At 42.5% G+C, this 25404-nt stretch overlaps 4 protein-coding genes across 8 annotated transcripts; 2 read left to right on the top strand and 2 right to left on the bottom strand.

Annotated features, from left to right (window-relative positions):
* Positions 1 to 383: 383 nt before the first annotated feature.
* On the bottom strand, positions 384 to 5775 carry LOC135948225 (doublesex- and mab-3-related transcription factor 2-like). Of its 4 annotated transcripts, XM_065497397.1 has the most exons (7): positions 5558 to 5775; positions 4669 to 4808; positions 4509 to 4619; positions 3222 to 4447; positions 2832 to 3038; positions 2513 to 2658; positions 384 to 1391 (listed from the first exon to the last, which is right to left on the bottom strand). In XM_065497397.1, exons 4-7 carry the CDS (start codon positions 3260 to 3262, stop codon positions 1078 to 1080), a joined length of 708 nt encoding a protein of 235 aa, XP_065353469.1. In that variant the 5' UTR covers positions 3263 to 4447; positions 4509 to 4619; positions 4669 to 4808; positions 5558 to 5775; the 3' UTR covers positions 384 to 1077. The 4 variants fall into 4 exon arrangements, with proteins under 4 accessions (XP_065353469.1, XP_065353467.1, XP_065353468.1 ...); XM_065497395.1 differs by having other exon boundaries at positions 4509 to 4808; XM_065497396.1 differs by having other exon boundaries at positions 3222 to 4619.
* An 872-nt stretch (positions 5776 to 6647) lies between these two features.
* LOC135948224 (cystathionine gamma-lyase-like) lies at positions 6648 to 8672 on the top strand. Its single transcript, XM_065497393.1, has 9 exons — positions 6648 to 6856; positions 6974 to 7055; positions 7198 to 7403; positions 7465 to 7596; positions 7648 to 7783; positions 7976 to 8128; positions 8182 to 8262; positions 8314 to 8410; positions 8464 to 8672. The coding sequence occupies exons 1-9, from the start codon at positions 6704 to 6706 to the stop codon at positions 8612 to 8614; spliced, it is 1191 nt and encodes a 396-aa protein (XP_065353465.1). The 5' UTR covers positions 6648 to 6703; the 3' UTR covers positions 8615 to 8672.
* A 422-nt stretch (positions 8673 to 9094) lies between these two features.
* Positions 9095 to 12789, top strand: LOC135941560 (histone H2A deubiquitinase MYSM1-like). 2 transcript variants are annotated; one of them, XM_065487191.1, is made up of 11 exons: positions 9095 to 9188; positions 9557 to 9794; positions 9848 to 10127; positions 10185 to 10852; positions 10910 to 11066; positions 11121 to 11263; positions 11532 to 11702; positions 11755 to 11941; positions 12090 to 12306; positions 12363 to 12564; positions 12618 to 12789. In XM_065487191.1, exons 1-11 carry the CDS (start codon positions 9112 to 9114, stop codon positions 12750 to 12752), a joined length of 2475 nt encoding a protein of 824 aa, XP_065343263.1. In that variant the 5' UTR covers positions 9095 to 9111; the 3' UTR covers positions 12753 to 12789. The 2 variants fall into 2 exon arrangements, with proteins under 2 accessions (XP_065343263.1, XP_065343254.1); XM_065487182.1 differs by having other exon boundaries at positions 9095 to 9212.
* On the bottom strand, positions 12773 to 19196 carry Cth (Cystathionine gamma-lyase). Its single transcript, XM_065487203.1, has 9 exons — positions 19060 to 19196; positions 18814 to 18974; positions 14203 to 14284; positions 13941 to 14146; positions 13753 to 13884; positions 13563 to 13698; positions 13135 to 13462; positions 12939 to 13077; positions 12773 to 12872 (listed from the first exon to the last, which is right to left on the bottom strand). Exons 2-9 carry the CDS (start codon positions 18964 to 18966, stop codon positions 12858 to 12860), a joined length of 1191 nt encoding a protein of 396 aa, XP_065343275.1. The 5' UTR covers positions 18967 to 18974; positions 19060 to 19196; the 3' UTR covers positions 12773 to 12857.
* Between the last annotated feature and the right edge of the window lie 6208 nt (positions 19197 to 25404).

Below are 25404 nucleotides of genomic sequence, written 5' to 3'. Positions count from 1 at the left end.
AGATTAGCTTTTTAACTATTACAGTTGGCATAGACCAATCATAAACTGAGAATTAAACGGAGGATTCTTTCTACAACAGCTATTTTTTTAATATCTCTTAGATTCAATAAAAGCTTAAACTAACAATTATCTGGCGTAATTTTGTCTTTCAGTAAGATGCACTTCTTTCCGCCCCTGCAGTCTCTCTCTCTCTCTCTCCGCTGCAGGTGCAGAAGCGGTGCAGCCAATGAAGCAGGTTGCACGTTCTATTTCATTGGAAACATATGACGGCGTGGGGGTGGCTTATTGGTTCGTGGCAAAGTCATTGACTATTGGGACATTCGAAAAAGTAACGATTATTTTACCCATGTTTTTACCCAAAATAAAATAAAAATAGTTTTGAATTTAAAGGTATATTTATTTTAAAAAATGACAAAAACTTCAGGCTATCGTTTGGTACCATTTTCAAATATTTTCATGAAGTCACCAAATAAAGAACATTAAACGAAATTTTAAAATTATAAACATCTGCTTTCTTGTCATAGCTACAAATAAACAGGAGAGCACAAATTGATCTTGGTCGGCAGGGAGTTACTGGGGAGCGTTGGCTGAATAAGGATAAGGAGAGTGGCTGGCACTATTCTCCTAAGTCCTGAACTCCGCGAATACCCGTAACAAACTGTCGCCTCACACCGATATCGTGAGGGTTGCACAAAAAACTTCACAGGAAAGGCTCGGCGGTACCCCGAGGCCGACTACTGTGGAGGTGCATACCAGGGTAAATGCTCAAAGGCTCGTATACTCGTTACCCTAGAGAGGTTAAAAGCGGAGTAAAGGCTCTGCTGATGACCTACGTGGGGACAGACAACAAGCTGGAGAGCCGGTACCTTTTGTTTTTTTTTCTTATCCAATCTTACCTTTTTACAAATGTCCACGTATTCAATAACAAAAAATCATTTCAATGCAATATTTGACTTAATTTAAAAAGCACCGATAGTCAAACAGTTTATTTCATTCAAAAAATCTACCAAGTCGAACAAGTTTGGTTTTTCAACATTACAACAATTAATTAACAAATCAAATCATGCCACCCAAAGTTCACTTTACTCCAATAATCGACTCTACTGAAAAGGACAATTTCGGTTTCGAGTTATCTTTGGTTGGCCGTTGCGGTTGTGTGTGTACGGGGGCCGTGGACGAGGAAGCCCAGAAGAGGGCGGCGGCCGTGAAGAAGCTGGCCGTGGTCAGTTCGGGGCCGATTTGAGGTGGTGGCAGCAGGAACGATGGCGGCGCAACTGCCTCCAGTTCTCTGTCGGCGAACGCTCTTCTCTTGCGTGCTCGATCGCTCAAAAATTGCACTGGCATCGTCTGCATCGGGAAGAGGGACGAGTGCTGTGAAATTCCACTGGAGGCTGCTTAGGCACAGATGAGAAATTTTTTTAATTATTTAATTTAATGAAGCACCAAAATAATCTTCGAAACTTCATATTTTTAATATGTCGTTTTCTACCTACGCGGCGCATGACCACGCCAATTCATTTTTTAATCACATGTCCGGCACGTCCCTGCAGTTACTAATACTTGTCATTTTTAATGAACTGCTAACTGTAATTTTTGTGTTGTGAAAGATCAATAAACGCGAACAAAATCAAAAAGAAAAAATTGACAAGGTCAATTCCTGAAAATCAAGTGTGAGCACTCGAGGAATGTCATGCGTATCGCACACTGAGCGTGTGTTTGTCAGCATAAACGCTGCTGGGATTAAAATTAATATGCCAGTTGAGATAAACTCTCGCGACTCGAAAAAGGTGAGAGACTTTGCATGCTTTTATATTATTAAAGGTGACTGATGGTTTTCTATTATTTTCTCGAAATCGTTTTCTATTTTAACCGTTTTTACAAATATTTTCACCTCCAATTCTCGGATACGCCTAAAAGCATTTATTTATTTACTCTTCCTTGTCCGGTAAGGTTTAAATTTTTACTTTCAAATTGGAAAAATTAATTTCACAGCCTGGTCCGTCGTGTATTTAAAATCGTGCTTCATTTTTGTAGATGCAAGCCTATTGTGACATTAAATTCACTTATCAAATTAACAGCTTTTATAGTACTTAATAATTATTCGACGAAAAACCTTTTTGTTTTCTTTAATATTCTACGAAGAAAAAACTGGCTAAAGGAAAAGAGATTGCAACTTAGCAAAATGTTGCATCATTCAAAACAACATAGCGTAGTTTTTGCACATGCCATCAAGTGCTCGACTTTTTGCAACGGGTGGCGTTTGCGTTTGCACATAACGCGCCAACACAGGAAACCAAAAACACATGGACTTTTATGCCTTGCTCTCTATCAACACTGATACAATCTTTGATGCGGAGCTATTTCGTAAAGTGAAATTTTCGTGTTTGAAAAAAAAAATTAAATTATCTAAATTGGTGTGATATTATGACACTTTATAGTATTTTAAAAATCAGCAACCAACTTTTTACCCAGGGAAACTGCTCAAATGCAGCTATAGAATTTTCAAACTCACCTGAAGACTGAATTAGCAGGTCCCTCGCCAAAGTAGAAGACCTCTGTAGTGTCCTGAGCCGAGCCTGGCAGCTTCTTTTCTGCGCCAACAATGCCTCGACGGACCTTGTTCCGGGCCGCCCGCTATTTTCCTCGCTCGTCTGCTGCCTAAACGTATTTCTCTCATCAATGAAATGTTTTAGCGGAGACTTACAAAGTTTAGCTTTATTATTTAACAGAAAACTGGCAAAAAAATTGGATCAATAGGAAACCCTTATTTTCTTAATAGGGAAAATGCATTTCTGCGTCCAACAGACTAGAATTATAAAAAGAATTATTACCTTCGGAGAGCGACCTGTGCAGCCATGACCCTTTGGCGCTCGACGACCAGCAGGCAGCTCGCACACCTGCATTCCCTCCACCTGCAGAGTCGTTTGTGTCCTTTGAGGCCTGAGATTACCCCGTGGTTGCGGCACCTCGCACATTTCGGCGTTCGCAACACGCCACTTCTGTGGCTTTGCTTGTTCTGCGCCACGCTTGATGCCGCCCTGCGAATTGATTGTATTCATTTTGAATAAAACTAAGAAAAATTATTTATATCACATCATACTATTTAAAAAGTGGATCGAAATCAAGTAATAATCTTGTAATAGCAAAATAATTTAATAAAAATAGGGAATGTGTTTCAAGCATTTATAATAAAAGTTGATTATTTTGTATGGGTTACTTACAGAGAGCCTGTAGATTCAAGATTTGTGTTCGCAGATAGCATTTAGAGTTGACTACAAATGCAGCGTGTCACGATGAGACAGAAACACAAAGTGAACTAAAAGTGGTCCAGAGACAGAACATCCCTCATCTTTTCGCTCCCGCTAAGCCCCTCCTCCCATCTTAATGCTGCGCTCCGTCGACTTACTTCTTACTCAGTCCAGTGTTACTTTGATTACACTTCAACGTGCAATTATCTTTAACCCAAAAATCATGATTCAATTTAAACTAAAAAGGCATTATTAAGTATTTATCCCTGTCTCTATGGAAAAGTCTCAATTAAGTTCAATTTAAATAAATTTACATCATCTCGTTTCAAATGGGATCGATTAAATTATTTTTATGCAACGATGTGGATAATAGGGTTGAAAGCAAATTAGTATTTTCTATGAGTCTAAATGAACTGCGTTGTATGTGTCTATTTAAAAATAGTGCTGACAAGGGTAAAGCAAGAAAAACTTTTCACGCCTGAATGACAGTTTTTGGCTGTCATCAGCGAGATAAAACATTCATTTGAGGACTACACAATATTCATCAACACTCTCTAAGAGAAACACGTGTGTTTAAATTATTAATTTTTAGAGAGAGCCCTTGCTTATTTTTGTATAACTTTTTGCACATCGAACCTTGAAGCTTAATAACTTCTCTGCTCTGGGTGTATACAATCATACAATTGCAACCATTAACATTCATCATGACATGCTCCTGCTCCCCTCGCAGGAAGTGCGCCTTTATACATTGTCAACACCTACAACTCGCTTGTCTCAAGTGCGATCATTTACAATGTTCATGCTTAATTCATATTTTAGTTAAAAATCAGCTATGCTTAGCCTCTGTGGATAAATTTGAATTGTTCACATGAATAATTTCTAGGATGCAGATTAACTCATTTTTCATTCACCGCATGATGATGATCGCTGAATGAGTGGCACTTAAGCTTGAAGAGATGCACTCGGGCAAAAAAGAAGCACGCGTCCAAATCCGCGTTGACTCTGCCACTTCAAAAAGATGTGATGTATGCACGTCATGTCGGTCTGTCGTGTTATAAATGAAAACAACAGCACCGGCACAAACGGCTACAAGTTTCGAAACTCAATATAGTCGCCCGGCGGCGGATTTATTAATTTGTCTCTGTCAAACGTGAAATCTCGACGCCGCTGATGAAGATATGAGAAGAACGAGTGGGTCTCTTGAAACAAGAATACAGACATTGTGTTCACTGCTAGAAAACAATTAATAACCCTCATTACCTCAAAATTAATTATTGCGCTTCCTTTTCTAAAAATAGCGGGTGCTGGTTTTTTTTTTAATTTTTGTTTAACGGACGCACGTGCACTAATTTTGACCCGGAGTTGTGCAAGCTAGACCAGTTTTGTTTTCAATATTCATTTCAGAAAGGAAAAGTAGCACCTGTTATTTTGTAAGGCTAAAATCCGACACCGTCTTTTAGTTATTAATGCACCGCGGTTGGCCATCAGGCAGTAGTCGCTCTTTAAAGAATTCGCAGCGCTGTTTTGCCGGGTGTGAATCGTCTGTCTCATGCTCAGCACCTAGCACAAACATACGCGAGGGGCGTGAAAAAAACAAATTCTCAGCACAATTTTGGAGAAATCGTAAAAATAATTCGTCCCGGCAAAATTTCGTAACTTTCAACAACCAAACGCGAATTTCCTGTTGCAAGAAAAGGTCAACAATCAATTCGACAATGAAAATTTGGGTGTTTGTTGAACGTTGCGCATTTTTGCCGGAACCAGGACGAATTTAAATGTACTACCCAACCTGACTTTGAATTTGCTTTCAGAAAAAAGCTATTAATCTGAAATAATTTTTTATTTAATAGGGGTTTTGCCTAAAGCAAGCGGAAAATATAATTAACAATATCTTAACTCAATTTATTATCTTCATAAAAATCAAAGAGCATCTTTTTAGCTATCCAAAAAGGGCAAATAAATATTTAATTCTTCCGTTAATCGACCCTTGTTATCAAAATATCAGAGCCACCGATCCTCTGAACATTCAAACTCCACATTTTCCTTTTTAAAATATGAATGAAATATTTATTAGACACCACGGGTGTACAACAACAGGCATATACAATAATTAAATCACAGGTTCATTGCTAGTCTTTGCTTTGGCGGCTTGGCACAGTGTCAAAGTGTTCTTATCACATTCGAGGAAATGGTAGAAACTGATTATAGAGATATTTTTAAAATATCTCTCTCTAAATATTTTGGTGATTTCAGCGTGACTTTTATTTGTCCAGTTAAATTTGTGCTAGTTTTAATTATCTATTTCTTACCAATGCGGGATAGATAATATCGGGTCGGATGGTATTCAGAGTGTAAACCGTCTTTCACGTCCCTGCCGACAAATGTCTTAAATCAAACGCTCCGACTGCTCTGCTTTTCTCTCTCTGGTAACCGGAGCGCCAGATTGATTTAAAATCGCGCCCGAGATCGCCAGCAAGAAGCGGCGCTGAAAATATACTTGTGTCGCTCTCATCTTATTTCTGCGACGAAGATATGAGAGAGAGAGAGAGAGAGAGAGAGAGAGAGAGAGAGAGAGAGAGAGAGAGCGTGTCGATTGCTAATTGAATTTGAAACGCGATCTGAGGATGACCAGAAGCGCAAGGCTCGCATTGCTTCGATTTCGGCGTGCGGAAAACACGTGTGCTGCGTGCGTGCGGGAGGAAATTCGAGTTCACAAGCCCTCGTAAATTAGATGAAAATTCCGCTCTTAGCTATGAAAACAAATAATAACACGGAATCCAACGCAGCTGCAATAAAAAGATGTTGCCAGGGTGTTAAAAGCACTTTGTAAGAGAGTGTGTTACTTACTAACAAGGTTCTTGAGTTTCACAAAACATCACTCATGCACGAAAATAGAACAAAGAAAATAACCTCAGCCGTAAGTGTATTCATAATGCGAGCGGACCGACGCGGGCGCGAGCACACTTTTCGATTTTTCTGTTTACAAAACGGCCGAATATTAAACAGATTTAACGATTTCACTCGAGTACGCGTGATATTACCTCTTCTCGCATGCTCACATAATATGGCACCATTTGGCTCTCAACACATTTTCGTCCAATATCTGCGGGTGGTCTTCGCGCATCGCTATTTCCTTTTTCCATTCCTGAGTTTTCATCCCTCTTGATGAGACCAAAGATATTTATTTAAATACTTATTTTTTTTAAATGAAGTCAATATTCGTCGATTTTCAAGAGCGCTGAAAAGAATTATCTTTATTCGTTTCTATTCTTGGATATTTTGATGGTATGATTATAGCTGCGCTCCTCCCAATTGATTTTTATGTGTCTCAGCTCAGCAACAAATCTTATCAATTTTCGTACTCAAGGTTTCTGATACAAATGAGGGGTCATCAATCTTGCGACCGTGTACAGAAAAAGTCTTTTTAGTGTTCATTTGATTGCTGCAAGAGTAACATGTCAAACGAAGGTTATTTGCCCCTCGAGACAGGGTTCGCCACCCTTGCCATTCACGCGCACCAGTCTCCTGACCAGTGGAACTCGGGGGCAGTTGTCACTCCTATTTTCACGGCTTCCACATACAAGCTATGCGGATCTGACTACTCCACGGTATTTATATGATTAATTGAACGATCTCAAGCGGTCGAGGCAAACTTTGCTTTATTTTAGGTGTATAATATTTTGAGATAATTGTAAATACATGTTTTGATATTGGTGTGTCAATAGGGATTCCAATACGGTCGATGGGGAAATCCTACCCGCAACAATCTTGAAGGTTGCTTGGCCGCGATCGAAAATGGAAAACACGGTAGGCAGAAGTATTAACAATCAAATAAAATGAGAACAATCGATTAAAATAATTTTTGCGTCGAAAAATCCGAAAAATCCACTCCCTGGTAAAATTATTTATTTTGCGAGGTGTGAAAAAATAATGATTTGACGTGTGACAGCCCTCACCTTCGCCTCGGGCTGCGCTGCAACCTGGTCAATGTTGAGCATTTTGAAGAATGGCGACCACTTATTGTGCGCCTTTGACGTCTACGGCGGCACCCTCCACCTCATGAAGATGGTGGCCGAGGAAAAAGGAGTCGATTTGGAATTCTTTGACGCTGGCAACTTGAACGAGTTTGAGAAACTTTTGAAGCCCAATACCAGGGTGCTGATGGAAAAGGAAAAATTTCGCTTGCACCCTTTCACGATTGTGAAATTTTTTATAGATGGTGTGGTTCGAGATCACGACAAATCCGATGTGCAAAGTGGTCGACGCGAAGAGGCTAGCTGATATCAGCCACAAGCGGCCTGGCGTGCTGGTTGTCTCTGACAACACTTTCATGACACCATATTTTTTGGTTTGAAAAGTTTAAATTAATTAAAGTGCGATTATTTTTGACAATCAACAGAAACCTTTGAACCTGGGAGTGGACATCGTCATGCACTCCATGACCAAATACTTAAATGGACACAGTGATGTAATCATGGGACTCTTGGTGCTCAATGATGATAACGTGCACATCAAACTGAGGGACATTCAACAACGTAAGTTTTATTTATTTATTAATGTTTCAGTGATATATATTGGGTGAAGTTAGAAAAGCAATTGTTTTTAATTGTTACATTTGTCTGGTATTCAATTGGATCAGAATATTTTTATTTTAATACAAAATCAATTCGTTTAGTTAATTAATTTCAAATGAATTTCACAACTTCCGATTGCTCTTTAAAATTCAGATGGTGGTGCTGTACCTGGACCTTTTGACTGCTATCTCGCATTGAGAGGCCTGAAGACTTTGGCCATTCGCATGAAGCAACACATGGCTAATGGCATACAGCTAGCCAATCACCTGAAAAACAACCCAAGAATTGAGAAGGTCTTCCACCCTGGTGAAAAGTTGAAAAAATTAGTCACCATTATAAACTAATGTTCAGTAATTAAGGCTTGCCTGATCATCCCGACCACGAGTTGCTGAAAAAGCAGGCTACTGGTTATTCTGGAATGTTGGCTTTCACCATCAAAGGTTGAATTTATAACATTAAATAAAGAAAATTCATATTTTATTTGCAATCAGGAGCTGGCGAAAAGGAGGCATCAAAGTTCCTGAAGGCTCTTAAATTGGTGACATACGCCGGCAGTCTTGGAGGCTGTGATAGCCTTGCAGAAGCGCCGTGAGTGTCTTAACGAGGAAAATGTTTTATTTTTAATTATTTGATTTCATCAGATGCTCGCTCTCCCACAAATATCTTTCGGAAGAGGAAAAACGCAAAGTCGGCATCACCGACAACTTGATTCGCTTCTCAGTTGGAATTGAAGAGATTCAAGATATCATCACCGATGTTGACCAAGCCCTTGAAGCGGCATTCAAGAATTGAGATGTTCAATTGCATTCATTGGGGGAAGAATAAAAATGTTTGTACTTCTTAAACTTAACTGCTGATTGTCTTCATTGGTTTAAACTTAGATTTTCAAGCAATTTAATGAATAAATTTATTTAATGTATAAATATCAAATTACTAAACAATTGTTTGTCATTTGAATAATTTTTGTCGCAAACGAGTGGTTCCAATCAAAACTAGAGTTATGAGCGTATTTTCTGTGAGAAAATAAAAATTTGTATGCTTAAATTGATAAAAGAGGTTTAAGATAACATTATATTTTGAGCTATTTTTTAAGAGCAAGATGTCTGAGGTTATTTGCTTCCTTAAATCAGAATAAAATTTTGTTAAACAAAACTAAAACTCTTCTTAATTGTCTCGGTTTAGCAACGGTATTATTTTCGCTATAATACTGTATGCCTTAAGGTGGTAGTGTTTGCATGTGTGTTTGGCGCCTCTTGCGTTTGAATCTTTATTCTCAGGAGAAGGCAAACATGGCGGACGAGGACGAAGTTGATATTCTCGGAGATTTTCCTTTTGAAAACCTTTTCCAAAAGGAAGACAGCAGAATGTTCGTTTCCAATCTATGCAATCTGTAATACACTTATCATTTTTCAAGTATATCGTATTTTTGTGACTACTAACTGAGTTTATATAAATTACCAACGAGTTACAAACAGGGCGGTGACGCGGACTGTCAGTTTGTTTATTTTCTAATGTTGTAATTTTTGGCAGTGTTTAATGATGAAAGCACTAGTTTTCTTCTCCACAACTAAATTTTTTTCATCAGTTTACTGAAAATATAGCGTTAAATATGTATAAATCCTATGACAGAGTAAACCGCATACATTTGTTGATCGTTTTTAAAATTTCCTACTATGTGCATTGCGACTTTGTAAAGAGCCGAAAAGAGCTAAGACTTTATTAATTTTTTTGCAGAAGTTCATGCTACGATGGAAGCGTTTTGGGCGCACAGAGTGCCGACCAGCTTTTGCAGGACTGCATCAACCCGTCTTGGCTGCTCGAGTCGTCCCAGCACTGTTGGCTGTCGCCCACCCTGGATGAGCGGCAGAGGTGCTCACCGGCGGTCACCGAGGAGAGGTCCAGCCTCACCAGTCCTTGGGAGGAACACGACAGCTGGTCAGAGAGGGAGAAGAGTCTCTTGGAGAAAGGCACAGTAATGCATATAATTAGCCCGTTTGCTTTCGTGGTTCTAAGATTTTGTTCCAGGAACTGTTCGGAAGGAGCTGGACCAGAGTGTCCCAGTTTGTCGGGACGAAAACACCGCTTCAGGTCCGATCCCAGGCGGCAATCATGGGTCTAAGTGAAGCATTCAGAGTGTCTGAGTCGTCTGAGCACGAAGAGGAAGTCATCGAGTCTACCTCGCTGGACGTTGAGTCGAAAACAACGCCAAGTTTCACTTACACCGAATTGTATGATGACATGGCTATCCCAGCTTCGATGGAGGAGGTCATTTCTGTTGTCACAACAGCCCAACTGACAGTCATAGGTATTTATAAATTTATTAACACAAATCAGAGTAGTCATGATGAAATTGATTTTGTAGACACGTCGCCTACATCGCCAAGTCCACCTGCGAAAAGGCAGAAAAAGGTGGCTAACAGCCTGAGACCAACTCAGGTTAACAAGCCAAGGTCTGCAAAAGTACAATTGAAATTTCCAACAAAGAAAGGCAGGCCAAAGAAAACGGAAAGCTTGATGGTGCCAGTGGCAGAACAGGAGCCACCAGATCCAGGTATTTGTCCAGAAGAGGAGGAAGAAATCCTGGAATCTATCATCACTGAGAGTATAGATGAAAGAAAACCCACTGGCCCAATAATTTTCGTATCTGAAGGGGAGGAATTGATCCGAATCCAAAAGTCGACAGAGGACTCTGAGGATAGTGAAATTGACATTGATGACGATGAGGGGGGTGATTTAATGTTACCTAAAGTGACTGTTACAAGTGACCAAGTGGAGTCTGCTGCTCAAAGTGTGCCAATTGTGCAGGAGCCGGAAATAGAAGTAAAGTGTGAGTCAAAGTCTGATCTAGAAGATAAAGTTAGCTATGACTATGAAGAAAAGCCGCCTGTAGAAACAGAGAAGGTTTTCAACTTTTCAATTCCCACCCAAGAGTTGGTCATGGACCTAGACGTCATCACTGATGAGGAAAAAGCTGTCCACTTTGAGTTTTTCACTGGACGGCCAACTAAAACACCTGCTCGATACCTGAAGGTACGAATATTCGTGGTTCATTAGGTTTTAATTAATAACGCGTTGTCTGAATTACAGATCAGAAATCACATTTTGGAAATCTGGAAGGATTGCAAACCTACTTTTGTGAGTAAAACTCAAGTACGAAATGGTCTGAAAAATTGTGGTGACGTAAATGCGATTGGAAGAATACACGCGTACCTGGAGCAAATTGGCGCCATCAACTTTGGATGCGGTATATTTACCAATCTTCCTGTAATGGCAGTGATTCCTGACTTATATTTTCCAGAGCAAGCTATGTACAAGCCAATTGTCATACCCACGGGAAACAAGAAAGTTGTCAGTGTGGCGGCCAAAGTGAGGATGGAGTCCAAGCCATTGACTTTGAGATCTGATGGAACGAGACCAAGGAAGAAACGGGTAGAGCAAATGGTTTGTAAATTTAATTTCTCATCCGTATTCTAAGTTATTGTGTCATAGGCTTGTTTAAAAAATCCCTTGCGGGTTAAAGTCAAATTTCAACTTTATTTTAATATTTTCAAAGCTGTTATTATTTGTTGGCTTGCAATAAATCAAAGGAAATGTAGCTTATAAATTGTAGAAGTTCCTTCCTTTGTGATTTGGAATTTTCAAACAAAAGTATCACAACAAAGACATGCCATTTTTAAGTAATTTGATTTAATTTTGACATGTACATTAGGACTCTGATGGAGAAGGAGGCTACACCATCACCCACGACGAGCATGGTAGTGCCATCCTCACCAAAGTGTACAAAGAGCAATCAAACACCAAATGCGGCAAAGGCAAGAAGAGTCCCCAAAACGAACACCACAGGCTGGTCTACTGCCACAAGTTTTCTGACCACCACAAAGTAAGCTTTGTTGCAACACCAGTTGAGAACAAAGATAACGTATTTTTTGCAGGCGCCCTTCTCCGTCATTCTTGACATTGGAGCTCTGCTCTTGATGGACGTTCACGCACATTCAAGCAGGTCAGAGGTCATCGGCCTTTTGGGTGGCAGCTTTGACGCAAGGACTAAAAAGCTACACATCTCAAGGGCAGTTGCTTGCAAAAGCCAGAGCACCGGAGTACAATGCGACATGTGCCCAGGTAAATTTTAATTTGACTCACAATAGAAGCAGCATGAATAACAAATAAATCAAATTTGTCAATGTTTTTTTCTTTGCCAATTTTAAATGTATTTCAGCTGTGATTATAAAGGAATAAAATTAATTTCTGGGTGGAAATTTGCTTTCAGTGTCTCAAACAGAAGCAAGCGAGGTAATCCAGTACGCTGGCTTGGAAGTGGTTGGTTGGTACCACTCACATCCCACCTTCCTGCCAAATCCATCTGTGCAAGACATGGAAACGCAAGTGCGAGTCCAGAACTGGTTCGAAAAGACTGATGCTCCATTTGTGGGGATGATTGTCGCGCCTTACTACAATGGCAACAAAACCTTGGCTTCCAGTTACAAGTAATGACGAATTATTGCGTGATATTTTGATATAATCAGTTAAATTTCATCTCCAGGTGCTTGACCATGACAGAGGAAGAGGGAGACACGAAACCGTACCAATTCCCTGTAATGGTGGCGCCTAGCCAGAGTTACAGCGAAAGTCTGTTGCGCAGAATTGAAGATGTCTTCTTGCAAATGGACCATGATCAAGGTAGTGCTGTTGTGCCGTTCGACCAGCCGACTTTCCCCAATTCCACTGTCACTTATCTTGAAAAGGTAATTTTGAAATGAAGTGGTTTCGGTCGTAATGCATTTAATTTATATTGCAGGTAGTGGAGAGTGCTAGAATTCACATTGACCGCTGCTACCCTGCACTGTCACTAGACCAGCGGTCGTCTCTCCTCTCTGGTATTATAGATCTGTGCGAGCGTAACACAAAACCTAAAGCGGCACTTCTTGAGTAAAGTAGGCAATTAAAATCAGATTTTCCAAAAGTATCAACATTCATTTTTTATTTTGTAGCAATCAAATTTTCTTTAAAAAATTGTGACGATGTATGTCATGCCTGCTTACTTCATGGCAGCCTGCAAGAGAAATAATATTATTTATATTAAAATTGAGCCTTTAATTATTTTTCAACTCTTCCTTACCACAACGTCCAGAGCTTGTTTGACATCTGCGACCAGATCTTCTGGGTTTTCGAGACCGACTGAGAGCCGAACCAAGGTATCGGAAATTCCCAGTTCCTTCCGTGCTTCTTCAGGAACAGACGCGTGGGTCATGACGCATCTAAAATATTTGCCCGACTTAATACCGCACTCATTTAACTCCAATCGATCTATTTACGGAAGCTCAGCAAGACTCTCAAATCCTCCAAGGCTCTCGGCCAGGTAGAAGAGTTTCAGGTTCTTGAGGAAGGCATTGGAATGCTCGATTCCTCCCTTGATGTAGAAGGAAAAGATGGCGCTGTGGCCGTAGCACTGATTCTTGGCGATCTCATGCTGGGGGTGGCTGGGCAGGGCTGGGTGCAGCACCTTCTCCACCTGCGGATGGGCCTCCAGCGCCCTGGCCACCGCCAACCCGTTGGTCATGTGCTGCCGCATGCGCAGCTCCAGCGTCTTCAGACTGCGGTTCACCATGTAGCAGTCAAATGGCGAAGGCACGATTCCAGCAGCTGATGGAAATTCAGTTTCAATTAATATAATTCAAACGAATTTAAAAATAACAATTTCATTTAAAGTTTGGGGTTATTCAGGGAGTCAGAGAAATTTTACCATTCTGGATGAAGCGGAGACGGTCATGCAGCTGATCATTGCTGGTCGTAACAGCGCCCATGATTACATCAGCATGGCCGTTCATGTACTTGGTCAGCGAGTAGATAACAACGTCAGCTCCAAGTGACAAGGGCCGCTAGAGAGTTCAAATTATGCATTTTTCGCAAGCCAGTAGCTAAGCTATTTTTACTTGGAAGTACGAAGTGAGGAAGGTGTTGTCCACGACGAGGATGATGTCCGGGTGTTGCTTGCAGATATCGGAAACAGCTTTGATGTCGATTACCTTCATCAGTGGGTTTGTCGGCGACTCGATCCACACCATCTATTTAATTATATTAATTAAAATGTTTTCCTTCTCATGTAGTGCAATTAATCAACCTTGGTATTAGGCTTGATCGCCTTTTCCAAAAGCTCCAATTTGGTGGCGTCAACAAAGTCGACTTGGATTCCAAATTTGGTTGCACACTGCCTGAAGTAGCGCCCGGTGCCGCCATAAACGTCGTCTACGGAAAGAAGATGGTCGCCGCCGCTCAACAAGTGGACCAGCCCGGTAGTGGCTCCCAGGCCAGAGGAAAAGCACAATCCTGTTGAATTGAGTTAAAATAACATTCCTATACAAGATGAAAAATATTAATTTTACCGTGCTTTGCTCCATCTAGAGCAGCAAGGCATTTTTCCAGTACATTGCGAGACGGATTTCCGCTGCGGCCGTACTCATAGCCCTATAATTTACCACATTAATTTACTGACACTTTTATCGAGCGTTGCGTCATCTGCTTTTCTTATAATTAAATACAAAAATATTTTTTTTTTAACTTTGTGTTATATTATGTATTCCAAACAAGCGCTGTAGCGCTTCGCGTCGGTGTTGGGGGTTTACTCGGGGGTGGGCGGCAACTACCACCCCCCCAAACACCGAGCGGGGGCGCTCCGGGGCCCCCCCGAGCACCGGAGGGGGCCGACGGCGCCTTCGGCGCCGGAAACGACGAGAAAGGCGGCACAATGAGAGATTTCAGGTCGGCCACCCTGAGAAAGGTCGCAGGGGAGGTAGAGGGGGTGCGCGCCACGGCGAGAACCCTCCGGAGAGGGGTCGCGCGCGAAAATCGGTCCGCCGGTCGGTTGGTCGCGCGGCGGAGACCGTGGCGCTCAATTCCATGGTTTCAGGTCGGGGGACCCTGAGAAAGGTCGGCCGGGGTGGTTTGGGGGTGCGCGCGAAGGTGAGACGCCTCCGGGGAGGGGTCGCGCGCGAAAATCGCTCCGCCGGTCCGTTGGTCGTGCGGCAAAGACCGTGACGGTCAATTCGAGGATTTCAGGTCGGGGGACCCTGAGAAGAGGTCGGCCGATCGCGGCGGGTTGAAGATCTCGGCGGGCGCTTTCGAATGAGGGGTCGTGGTCGACGCTGCGATGGATACTCGAATTACGGCGAAAAAATGATTTTGAATGTGTCTTGTGCGGCGGGCGAATGCGATTCGCACTTTTACGTCGTCTAAATGCGAAGAACGAAGCGAAATGAGTGGTTGCGGGCGGCCGAATCGCGCAGTGAAAGTGCTCAGGGTGGGCGACCTGGGGAAGGTTGGTGGTCCGAAGTGCGGCTATTTAACGAAATGCAGCGGCAAACTTGGTGGAAAACGCCGAAAACGCGGTTAAATTCGGCCTGCGGGAGGGTCTCAGGTCGGGGGACCCTGGGGAAGGTCGTTTGACCGTGCCAGGTGTAAGCGCTCGGCGGGCCCTTTCGAATGAGGGGTCGCGGTCGATTCTGCGGCAAATACTCAAATTTTGGCAAAAAAGAATCCGTGCGGCGGGTGAAATGCGCCTGCAGTGCTTCGCCGCTCGCCCGCGCGAATGCGAAATGCACTTTTTCGCACTCTAAATGCGCCAAAGGAAGCGAAATGAGTGGTTGCGGGCTTCTGAATCGCGCAGTGAAGGTGCTCAGGGTGTGCGGCCTGGGGAAGGTTGGTGGTTTGAAGTGCGGCTGGTCGACGCAAAGGTGCCTCAAACTTGCCTCAAAATTCCGAAAATCGCGATTGAATTCTGCCTGCGGGAGGGTCTCAGGTCGGGGGACCCTGGGGATGGGCGGCCGGTTGCCTCAGGTTAAAGCGCTCGGCGGGCGCTTTCGAATGAGGGGTCGCGGTTGACCGTGCGGCGAAAACTCGAATTTTGGCAAAAATAAATCCGTGCGGCGGGCGAAACGCGCCTGCAGTGCACGCTGCGCCGCTTGCGCGAACGCGATTCGCAGTTTTACGCACTCTAAATGCGCCAAAGGAAGCGAAATGAGTGGTCGCGGCCGGCTGAATCGCGCAGTGAAAGTGCTCAGGGTGGGCGGCCTGGGGAAGGTGTGTGGTCCGAAGTGCGGCTAATTAACGAAATGCAGCGGCAAAGTTGGTGGAAAACGCCGAAAACGCGGTTAAATTTGGCCTGCGGAAGAATCTCAGGTCGGGGGACCCTGGGGAATGGCGGCCGGTTGCGTCAGGTTAAAGCGTTCGGCGGGCGCTTTGGAATGAGGGGTCGCGGTCGACCGTGCGGCGAAAACTCGAATTTTGGCAATAATAAATCCGTGCGGCCGGCGAAATGCATCTGCAGTGCACGCTGCGCCGCCTGCGCGAACGCGATTCGCACTTTTTCGCACTCTATATGCGCCAAAGGAAGCGAAATGAGTGGATGCGGCCGGCCGAATCGCGCAGTGAAGGTGCTCAGGGTGGGCGACCTGGGGAAGGGTTGTGGTTTGAAGTGCGGCTGGTTGGCGAAAAGCTGCCTCAAACTTGGTGGAAAACGCAGAAAACGCGGTTAAATTCGGCCTGCGGGAGGGTCTCAGGTCGGGGGACCCTGGGGAAGGGCGGCCGGATGCTTCAGGTTAAAGCGCTCGGCGGGCGTTTTCGAATGAGGGGTCGCGGTCGATTCTGCGGCGAATACTCGAATTTTGGCAAAAATAAATCCGTGCGGCAGTGTGCCGCGCCGCAGAATGTGTGTTTGCAGCGGGCGAAATGCGCCTGCAATGCACGCTGCTCCGCCCGCGCGAGTTCGATTCGCACTTCTTCGCACTCTAAATGCGCCAAAAGAAGCTAAGTGAGTGGTTGCGGCCGGCCGAATCGCGCAGTGAAGGTGCTCAGGGTTGGCGACCTGGGGAAGGTTGGTGGTCCGAAGTGCGGCCGGTGGACGCAAAGCAGCGTCAAACTTGGTGGGAAAAGCGGAAAACGCGGTTAAATTCTGCCTGCGGAAGGGTCTCAGGTCGGGGGACCCTGGGGAAGGTCGTTTGACCGCGCCAGGTTGAAGCGCTCGGCGGGCCCTTTCGAATGAGAGGTCGCGGTCGATTCTGCGGCTAATACTCGAATTTTGGCAAAAATAAATGTGTGCGGCACGGTGCCGCGCCGCAGCACGCTGCCGCCGTGCACACGTTTTGCACACCCAAAACCGAAAATCGCCTCTAAATCGAATTTTGGAGGAGCTACGATGGTAAAAATTTGGATTCAGACCCCCGCGCACCCAGCCGTGGGTTTGCGATGGTCAAATTCGAGATTCAGCGGCGGGCGGCTCCGCGGCGCCGATGCGCGTTTTTTCAGCCTGTTCATTTTCGTGCTGGGGAAATCGCGGATGTTCGATGCGCCGCCGTAATTCGCCTATGGCACGGATTTCCGCCAAATTCGGTTTGCGGGGACTCTTCGCCGGGCGGAAGAGCGTGGCACAGCAATCGCGGCCCAAAATAATTTTTTTCGGCCCGAAATCCGAATTCTTATTTCCCATGTTAAGCTTATGGGAGCTAAAAAACCCTTCCGCGCCGCGCGCCAAAGCCTACTCGTCCCAGGGTTTTCAACCGATCAGGTCGAATTCGGTCTTAAAATGTTCGGGGATAAATTCCGCATCGACTCTAGAGCCATTTTTTTGAATTTTTTCTCAGGTCCGAAGTTATGCCTGCCCAAATGGTGTGGAAGGGAAAATGGGCAAAATTTGCCCGGTTAATAACTTTTTCGCTATGGGGCGGAAAAATCTTTTCCGCACACCGTCGGCCTCCCCCAGTCGTCGCCTGCACGAATCTCGAGTTTGGGGGCCCTGGGGCCCATATTCAAATTGCGGGTTGCCCCCGAGTACCGAAAAATGACGTTTTTCAACTTTGAAGGGTCACCGGTGACCCTGACGAGGTCACCCGGATTTCATACTCGCTGTGCCTTAGTTTTTTGGGCAAACTTAATTTTTGGCTATCTTGGAATTTTCCTCAGGTCATTCGAAAAACGTGGGTTATTCTTATGGGAGCTTCGACTTTTGCCTGTTTTTTACCCTTTCTGCCCTTCCACCTTCCGTGCGGTTGCAGCAGGATGACAAACCCGCACATCAAAATGAAGCTAATCGCGGCCCGCGTCGAATGAGGGGTCGCGGCGGGCCGTACGTCGTCGTGGGGCTCTGCGGGGGCCCCTCGAAAAAAATAATTATTGTCCAAACCACGTTTTTGCGGCTTTTTATTTTTATATCTCGGCTCCTATGGGACGTACGGGCAAAAACCGGTGCGGGCCCACCTCGGGGTTAAATTCCGCTTCCGATGGCGCCGGTTTCGACCCTCCATCCCCCACGCAGCCCCCGCCGCCCCCGGGGAACCCTCGAAAAAGGCGTTTTTCGTTTTATTTTTTTTTAAATTCGCCTATGGTAAAAATGTCGGGTTTTACGCTTGTTTCCTCACTTTTCGGGTACCGCGCGTCGACATGCCGACTTTCGGCACGATCGGCCCCGATTTGCCCATTTTTTTACATTAGGAGATAGGGACGCCTCCTGCTTCGAAGGGGCCCACCGGGCCCCTATGGGGCCCAGAGGAAAAACCTCTTGCCCAACTTCCGCACTTGGCCCCCCCTCCCCCCACCCCCACCCCCGCCCCTTGCGTGCTCAAAAGTGTGTTCCGATCGGGTATTATATAGTAGGGAGATATTCACTCAAGTATTTCATAATGTTGTGCACGCATTATTTCACATTCCGCACTATATATCTGCGTGCAAAACATAGATATATACATGAAAAATACCTGAGTGAATGATTTATTGTTATTACCTTTGAACAAAATGGTTTAAAAGACAAACATGTCAATTATTGAAAGTCCATTAAAAACCTCTGCTCAATTATGAAAAACAAGCGATAATGCTATGTTTGGGAATTTTCAATATCAAATTGTGATTAACGCTTAATTCTATTTGCTGGATTTTTAGATAAGAAATAAAAACTCGTCTTCGGGATTACCTTCTGCACTCGAAAAAACGAATTACGTGTATTTTACCCTATGCTTTGCCGGGGCATCCTGCTCGAAGGTGGTGGCTAGGGTAATCGGCGGGACGATGGCCCTAGAATTCCACTGACTCGGCTCCTGACCCTCATGGATTGCCTTGGTCGCGTAACCTGGCTCTTGCTTCAAAAATCCAATTTCTGCCATCGTAATTCCTACCGAGCAAACAGCACCACCAGCAGATTAAGCGACGTGTGCAGCGCAAGTGACAGCTAATTTATGTGTCAAAGACGGCTGTACCTGATTCCACGTGATTGTGCCGACAGCGACGAGATAATATGCGGATTTTTGCACGGACGGCAGCTTACTATTTTCGCTTCCACAGCTGAGTGAGAGCTGAGCTCAAGCTGAAGCGGCGCATTGGTCGGCAGAGAGCGGAGCGACTCATTCCCGCACCGTGGGGGTGTGATAAAAAGAGCAAATTGCTCAGCGCGTGTTCATTCATAGCTAGAGGTTTGAGCTGCCCAATTTTTGTCGGCTGCTGGCGAAACCGGCTTAGCCGCCTAAATCTCGCGGCTGCGGCGGCTCGCCTATAATAAGCTAAATAGGCGGCTGCTGGCTCGCGGCGCGGCTCGAGTATCACAAATTAATCACGTTTCTGAATTGATTTTTTCTAACAATTTTTTCCCAAAATTGTTTTTTAAGATGGTAATAATTAGGTTTCACAAATTAATTAGCTTTTTTGTTTTTTTCCTATCAGACAAAAAGAGCGTATCTCAAGACAGGGAACCGAAAATGGAAACTGGAATCTGGTCGTTTTCAGGTTTTTTCACACGGAACGAGAAATATCCTTTTCTTTTCAAATTAAAATTAGTTCAGAACAGTTCTCGCCGCAGCAAAATTAGCAGGCTGATAATTTTGGAGTGGTTTTATTATTAGATTTCAAGAAATTCCACTACAAAAATAAAATAAAAAACATGACGTTTTTCGATTTTTTGGGTTATTTGTACTTCTTCCAAATCTCCGGTTCTAATTGTCAGAATTGCAAAAACCACCAACCATTAGATTCATCTCGACCTCTTGCTTCCGAGCAGCTGAAGGGTTTAGAAGGTGCATGCTCCCATCCCCTTTCATCCCCAGCGCTAAAATTTTGATAAAAGCAAAGACCGTTTGCTGGCGTCGCTCACTGCGCACTGTAAACTGTAATATGTCAACTTTGGGGAGCAGAGCAAACATCCCTTCACCCTTCAGGTACTCAGAGGAGGTGGAGGCGAGCCCAACAGTGGGTAGTTTATGTAATTATGATGCTTAGAACCCGAGATTTGGCGGTGCAAATAAAGAAACCAAAAAACCGAAAAAAATAGATAGGAATCGTTAAAATTTCATTTTTTTAAACTCCTAATGTCGGGTTCTAAACATTAGAATTGCAAAAAAAAATAGCCACCGTGTTAGACTCGTCTCGACCGCCACTAAGCACCTAAAAGTGTTTAGGGGGTGCTTACTAGTGCGTTCGCCGGGACGGGAATGTCTCAGGACTCCCGGAATCTCCCGGGAATTCCCGGCGCCAGGACCCAAATTTTTAGGCGGGAGACACGGTCGGGACGGGAGCGGGAAAGTTTTGCTGGGAGCGGGAATTCCTGGGAACCTAGTCAAAATTCATATTCACAACTCGCTTTTAATTTTCCTAGAATGATTAAAAAAATTGTTAGGAATGTTTTGTATATTAGATATTTTTCACAGTTTGATAACTTTATGAACTGTCCTAATTTCAATTTGCGGAGTTCAAGCTGTAATATTTCTTTTTTGTCATTCACTTCAACTAAAAATATTACAGAATACAGAATTTTCTTTCATTGATGATTCACGCCACTTAAAATAATCGGGAGAAAAGTTATTGATCTAAATCAAATGCAGTTTTTTAGGTTTTGTTTTAGTAATCTCTGCATCTACAGAAAATTGAATTTTATTTAAAACTTGGTATTTAACGTTGACCAGTAAAAATTGCCTCCGTGGATTTTTTTATTAAAGAAAAGTATAATTTATAACTTCAACACGGAAAATAAAAGATCATAGTAAGTTTGTATTTGTAAATATGAGAGCTAAGAATTAAAAATTATCAACGCACATTGCTGGTGTCTACTTTCGATTTTAAAATTTTTGGCGGGAAATCGGGAGCGGGAAGGATCGGGAAATAAGAGTCGGGAGCGGGAATTCCCGGGAAAAATATTTGGTAAGGGCACCAGGAAATTCCGGTAACAGGAAACATTTTTTCGGGACCGGGACTCCCAGGGAGAAAAATTTGCTCCCGAAGAACGCACTAGTGCTTACCCCATCCCCTTTCAACCCCGTTGCTGCAATTTTGATATTAAAATTTTTATCATGCTTCCTCTGTGGGCCTAAAAATATTTAACCTAAAACATGATTTTTTTTTTAAATTAAATTAATGCAAAATATTATATAAAAATCCAGATAGGCGTAGAATTTTTTACTTTTTCGATGAAGTAGAAACTTCAGGGTTTGAGGTGGAGGGTAAACACCCCGAAACCCTTCAGTTGCTTAGGGAAGGTGAAGACTAGTTCAACAAGGGTTATTTTTTTGCAATTATAGTGGTTAGAACACGAGATTTCGAGTTGCAAAAGTAAGGAAAAAGAAAATTTCCAATTTTTTACTTTAAGATTATAATGGAATTTCTTAAAAAATCCATCTTAATGAAATTTTAGCAAAGTAATCGGTACATGAAAACCTTCACAGCGGCATTTTTTCAATGGAAGTCGCAGTTTTTAAAATAGTACCCGACTCAAAATTTGAGCAAAAAAGGCGGCGCGGCTCGCTCAGACCTCTATAGCTTTTGTGTGTGCTATCCAGTAGAAAAGGGGCTGTTATCTATGTATCTTATCAAGATCCACACAAAACGCATCAACATTATAACCTTGATGCGGGGTCAAGATATACAATTCCATCTCTCTGCAGTCTGTACCAACCTACCAAACTGATATTTTTCTTATACTTGTTGGGGTCTTATCTTTATTAGAACCTGATAAAATATTTTGTTGCAGCGTGCGGTTTAAATTTAAACTCCCGCCCGGAAATTTATTGTCCAAAATTAATCCGGATTAATCCAGAACGTTGTGACAATATCAGAAAATATTTATTCTAGGACTAGTATTGAATAGGTCACAGAATATTCTCTGATCATTCTGATAAAATATTCTCTGGAATATTCGTAAATTTTGAATATAATTAAAACCAGGCTTCATCCTCGTTGTCAATAAAATATAAATTCGTCGTCTTGATTCCTCGACCAGTTTCGACGTCATCACAAACGTCCTAATCATGAGTTACAATTACAATCAAATACAACAATGCAATAATATCACATCTAAAATCACAAAAAATTCCATACAATTCTTACAAACACCCACCTATTCATGAGGCAAGCTCCAAAGACCGCAAATGTAAAAAATTCTAAGCCACCCCTTTGTTAAAAAACTAGTCGAGGAATAAAGACGACGAATTTCTTTTTTATTGACAACGAGGATGAAGCCTGGTTTTAATTATATTCAACATGAAAACAACCTCGAGTGGTCGCATTTTTCAAATATTCGTAATTTTCTTGGAATAGTCGAAATAGACACTTTGAAAAATTTCGCGGATTATTATATAGGAATATCTTTTTACAGTCCTGAAGATTAGTCCTACATTAATCCTATTCATTATTCCATATTTATTCCCAGACAAGGAATGACTTAGAAAAATTTTCAGACTTTGCCAAACTCGGGTGTCTGAATAATTTTTGAAACTAAAAGCATTAATTGAATTTAATTAAATAGAAAATCATTATCGGACTATTTCAGCATACATTTGGGTTATCTAAACTGACACAAAAAGAAAAAATGTTGCTTTAAAAATTGCTATAGAGGTTTTATACATTTTTTTAATTTTGGGGGTTTAGGGGTTCTATTTAAATACTTGTCTTGATTTCCCACGCTGTTCTTCGCGGCAATTCTATGGAGAGAGGAGAGGAAAGTCAGGATACAGAACGAAACATCTTGCTAACCTGAATGCTTTGACTTGACATTTTTTGTTCGACTTGTCATTTGTTAGCAGCTCCATTAATTTGCTGGGCAGTGCAGGAAGTGCACCATCTGCTCGAACAGTAAAAGGGAAGTGCTCTTAGGATTTATTCTAACAAATGGGTGGTCATTTTGTGTCGTTTTCTTGCAATGAATCTCTCAGTGCCTAGGACATATTTCCTTTTACTACTTGTTTTTTTTATGTCAGCGCAAACTTGCGTTATCATATTATTTTGTAGTTCCACATTTAATATCAAGCGTATAATAATTTTGTAAAAATCATTTGCGCATTATACCTTTGAAAGATATAATAATTCCTACTTCCAATATTATTTCCTGCATTTATACCCGCTTCACAGTGCATAGAGCTAAAAAAGGGGAAAAGTAACAATAATATTTGTTATTCCATAATGCGTTACAAAGAGCACTCACACCCACATCTGGCCGACAGATGAACCTGTGAGAGACCCATTCGGACAACAAAATCTTGCACCCCTTTATATTTTTGTAAAATTCTATGGTATTCCGTTGAAGTTTGTATTTTGTTGCGTCAGGAGATAAGAACTGTTCCAGAGTTTACCGACAGACATGATATATTTTAACAAGATTTGCTTGACATGGTTATGCTTTGCTTTCCATTTTATGAACCTAAATATTGACTGTATCATAGATGATGTAATTTTCGTGGCGAGACGTGTGAAAAATATCATATTCAAACGTGTACGGCAAGAAGTTTTATTGAGGAAGTTTAAAAATATATTGAAAAAGAAATGTGTAAATTTAAAAGTGGTAATTACCGGGTGAAACCCCCATGGGTCGCCCGCTGCCCGTGGGCCACCCATAATATTTCCAAGAATTGACGGTCAAGCGTGCCGCGTTTGTAGCTGTCGCGTCCCATATTTTTACTGATTTTTGTAAATCCCTATTTTTTATTTTCTATCCTGCACTTTAGATGAGTGTTCGAAAGTCAATGACCGCGTCCTTCTCTTCAGCCAGTCGCTGTACACGCTGAACATGATAGAAGATTACCTTCATAAGAACTTAGTTCCCGGAATTAACGAGAATTGGACCAAAAACGTCCATCAAATCCGTAAGATTTTATCCATTTTTTAACAGAAAACATTTTTTAAAGAAATTATTCATCAATCAATCATTGAAAATTGGCAACGGTATAATTAGTAGTGAAATTCTATGAATATGACCTAAATATTGACTGTAGATGCAATTTTCGTGGCGAGACGTGTGAAAAATATCATATTCAAACGTGTACGTCAAGAAATTTTATTGAGGCAAGCTTAAAAAATATTGAAAAATTGACAAATTGTGTAAATTTAAAAGTGGTAATCCGGGCGAAACCCCGGTGGGTCACCCGGATTATTCACTGCAAATCAGGGGTGAGAAAATCTCAACCCGTCGCATGTCACTGCTGCGCGGTGCGAAAAACTCACCTTTTGACACCCCAGGTATAGTGACATACAGCAGGGTGAGATTTTCTCACTGCAGCGCAGTGACATTTTCTCACCCCTGACTTGCAGTGTTCAACTCTTTGTTTTTGCTAAAATTGTTATTTCAAAATCAAAGAAAAAATCATAAAGAGATCGATAAATAAAGTTTCATTTTCGTTACGCTTGTTGCATAACTACCGCTTTGGCCGTTCGGCCCGCTCCTCATTAAATTGATTTTATCATATTTCTGTTAGAGCTAACGGGAAAAACTACCATATCCTTGATTTTTCCGTCTTTGCAGTTTGCACACAGGAAAATTAATTAAACCGAGAGCTTCCTCAGGTACTTAGGACTCCGCGGCCCCCACTTCAAGAGTGCAAAATTCGCTTTGCGTGTTTTTTATTCTAGCGGAAACTATTGAATACATAATTTGGGCAGCTTTTTTTTTATTAGATTTGGATGAAAATAGGCCAACAAACGGCCCAAGGAGCTGAAGGAACCGAATTAACCCGACATAGCCCCGAAAATATCACATTTCGTGCTTTAAAATAAGTTTGGAAACTTGCGATTTGTGTTACATTAATATGGTTTGTCTTTTGGTGAAACCACTAGCATTTTTACTGATTTTTAAAAATCCCTATATTTTATTTTCTATAAAAATGCACGTGTTTCGGAAAAAATGTGCCAAATTGCAGAACAACAGTTTTTGAAATGCTGTGGTTTTTTCCGAAAAAATGCAGGCTGTTGCGAACTGCACTGGTTTTACCAAGATAGACCGAAAATTTGGACTCTCATCGTAATATTCCAAAATTTCTGACAGCTTTGGCACAAAATATATCACTCTTTCGGGGTTAATAATTTTGGAAAAATGTGAATAAAACCAAACTAGGGTTTTTCCAGCTGTTTTTCGCGCAAATAACCAGTGGTGCATTTATTGCTTCTTTTCCTCCTCGAGCTGACACACTGAAAATCTTTAAGCTTTTTTAATGCTGCCGATAAAACTGTTCCTCGCGGATCGTCCCGCTGCAGATTGTCCATTGTTCCGGTCCCGTCCCCACTCTCACGAAATACAAAATTCGTCCCGTCATGAGCTTCCTGTCCCGTCCCGTCTGGGGGCTGAGAAGGAC

Source organism: Cloeon dipterum, chromosome 1 (genome assembly GCF_949628265.1).
Source record: "Cloeon dipterum chromosome 1, ieCloDipt1.1, whole genome shotgun sequence".
Taxonomy (NCBI): domain Eukaryota; kingdom Metazoa; phylum Arthropoda; class Insecta; order Ephemeroptera; family Baetidae; genus Cloeon; species Cloeon dipterum.
Note: the sequence above shows the minus strand (reverse complement) of the source record. Positions and strands in the feature narration are given on the sequence as shown.

Coding starts and splice junctions, on each gene's coding strand:
- LOC135948225 (XM_065497394.1), bottom strand. CDS start 3,262: ATGCTATCTGCGAACACAAATCTTGAATCTACAGGCTCTCT. Junction 2,659..2,831: donor GCACAGGTCGCTCTCCGAAG/GTAATAATTCTT, acceptor AAATACGTTTAG/GCAGCAGACGAGCGAGGAAA. Junction 1,392..2,512: donor CCTGCTAATTCAGTCTTCAG/GTGAGTTTGAAA, acceptor GTGCCTAAGCAG/CCTCCAGTGGAATTTCACAG.
- LOC135948224 (XM_065497393.1), top strand. CDS start 6,704: ATGTCAAACGAAGGTTATTTGCCCCTCGAGACAGGGTTCGCCACCCTT. Junction 6,857..6,973: donor GCGGATCTGACTACTCCACG/GTATTTATATGA, acceptor GTGTGTCAATAG/GGATTCCAATACGGTCGATG. Junction 8,263..8,313: donor GTTGGCTTTCACCATCAAAG/GTTGAATTTATA, acceptor ATTTGCAATCAG/GAGCTGGCGAAAAGGAGGCA.
- LOC135941560 (XM_065487182.1), top strand. CDS start 9,112: ATGGCGGACGAGGACGAAGTTGATATTCTCGGAGATTTTCCTTTTGAA. Junction 9,213..9,556: donor GTTTCCAATCTATGCAATCT/GTAATACACTTA, acceptor ATTTTTTTGCAG/AAGTTCATGCTACGATGGAA. Junction 12,565..12,617: donor CTGTCACTTATCTTGAAAAG/GTAATTTTGAAA, acceptor TTTATATTGCAG/GTAGTGGAGAGTGCTAGAAT.
- Cth (XM_065487203.1), bottom strand. CDS start 18,966: ATGGCAGAAATTGGATTTTTGAAGCAAGAGCCAGGTTACGCGACCAAG. Junction 13,885..13,940: donor CGATCAAGCCTAATACCAAG/GTTGATTAATTG, acceptor ATAATTAAATAG/ATGGTGTGGATCGAGTCGCC. Junction 13,699..13,752: donor TCCTCACTTCGTACTTCCAA/GTAAAAATAGCT, acceptor TGAACTCTCTAG/CGGCCCTTGTCACTTGGAGC.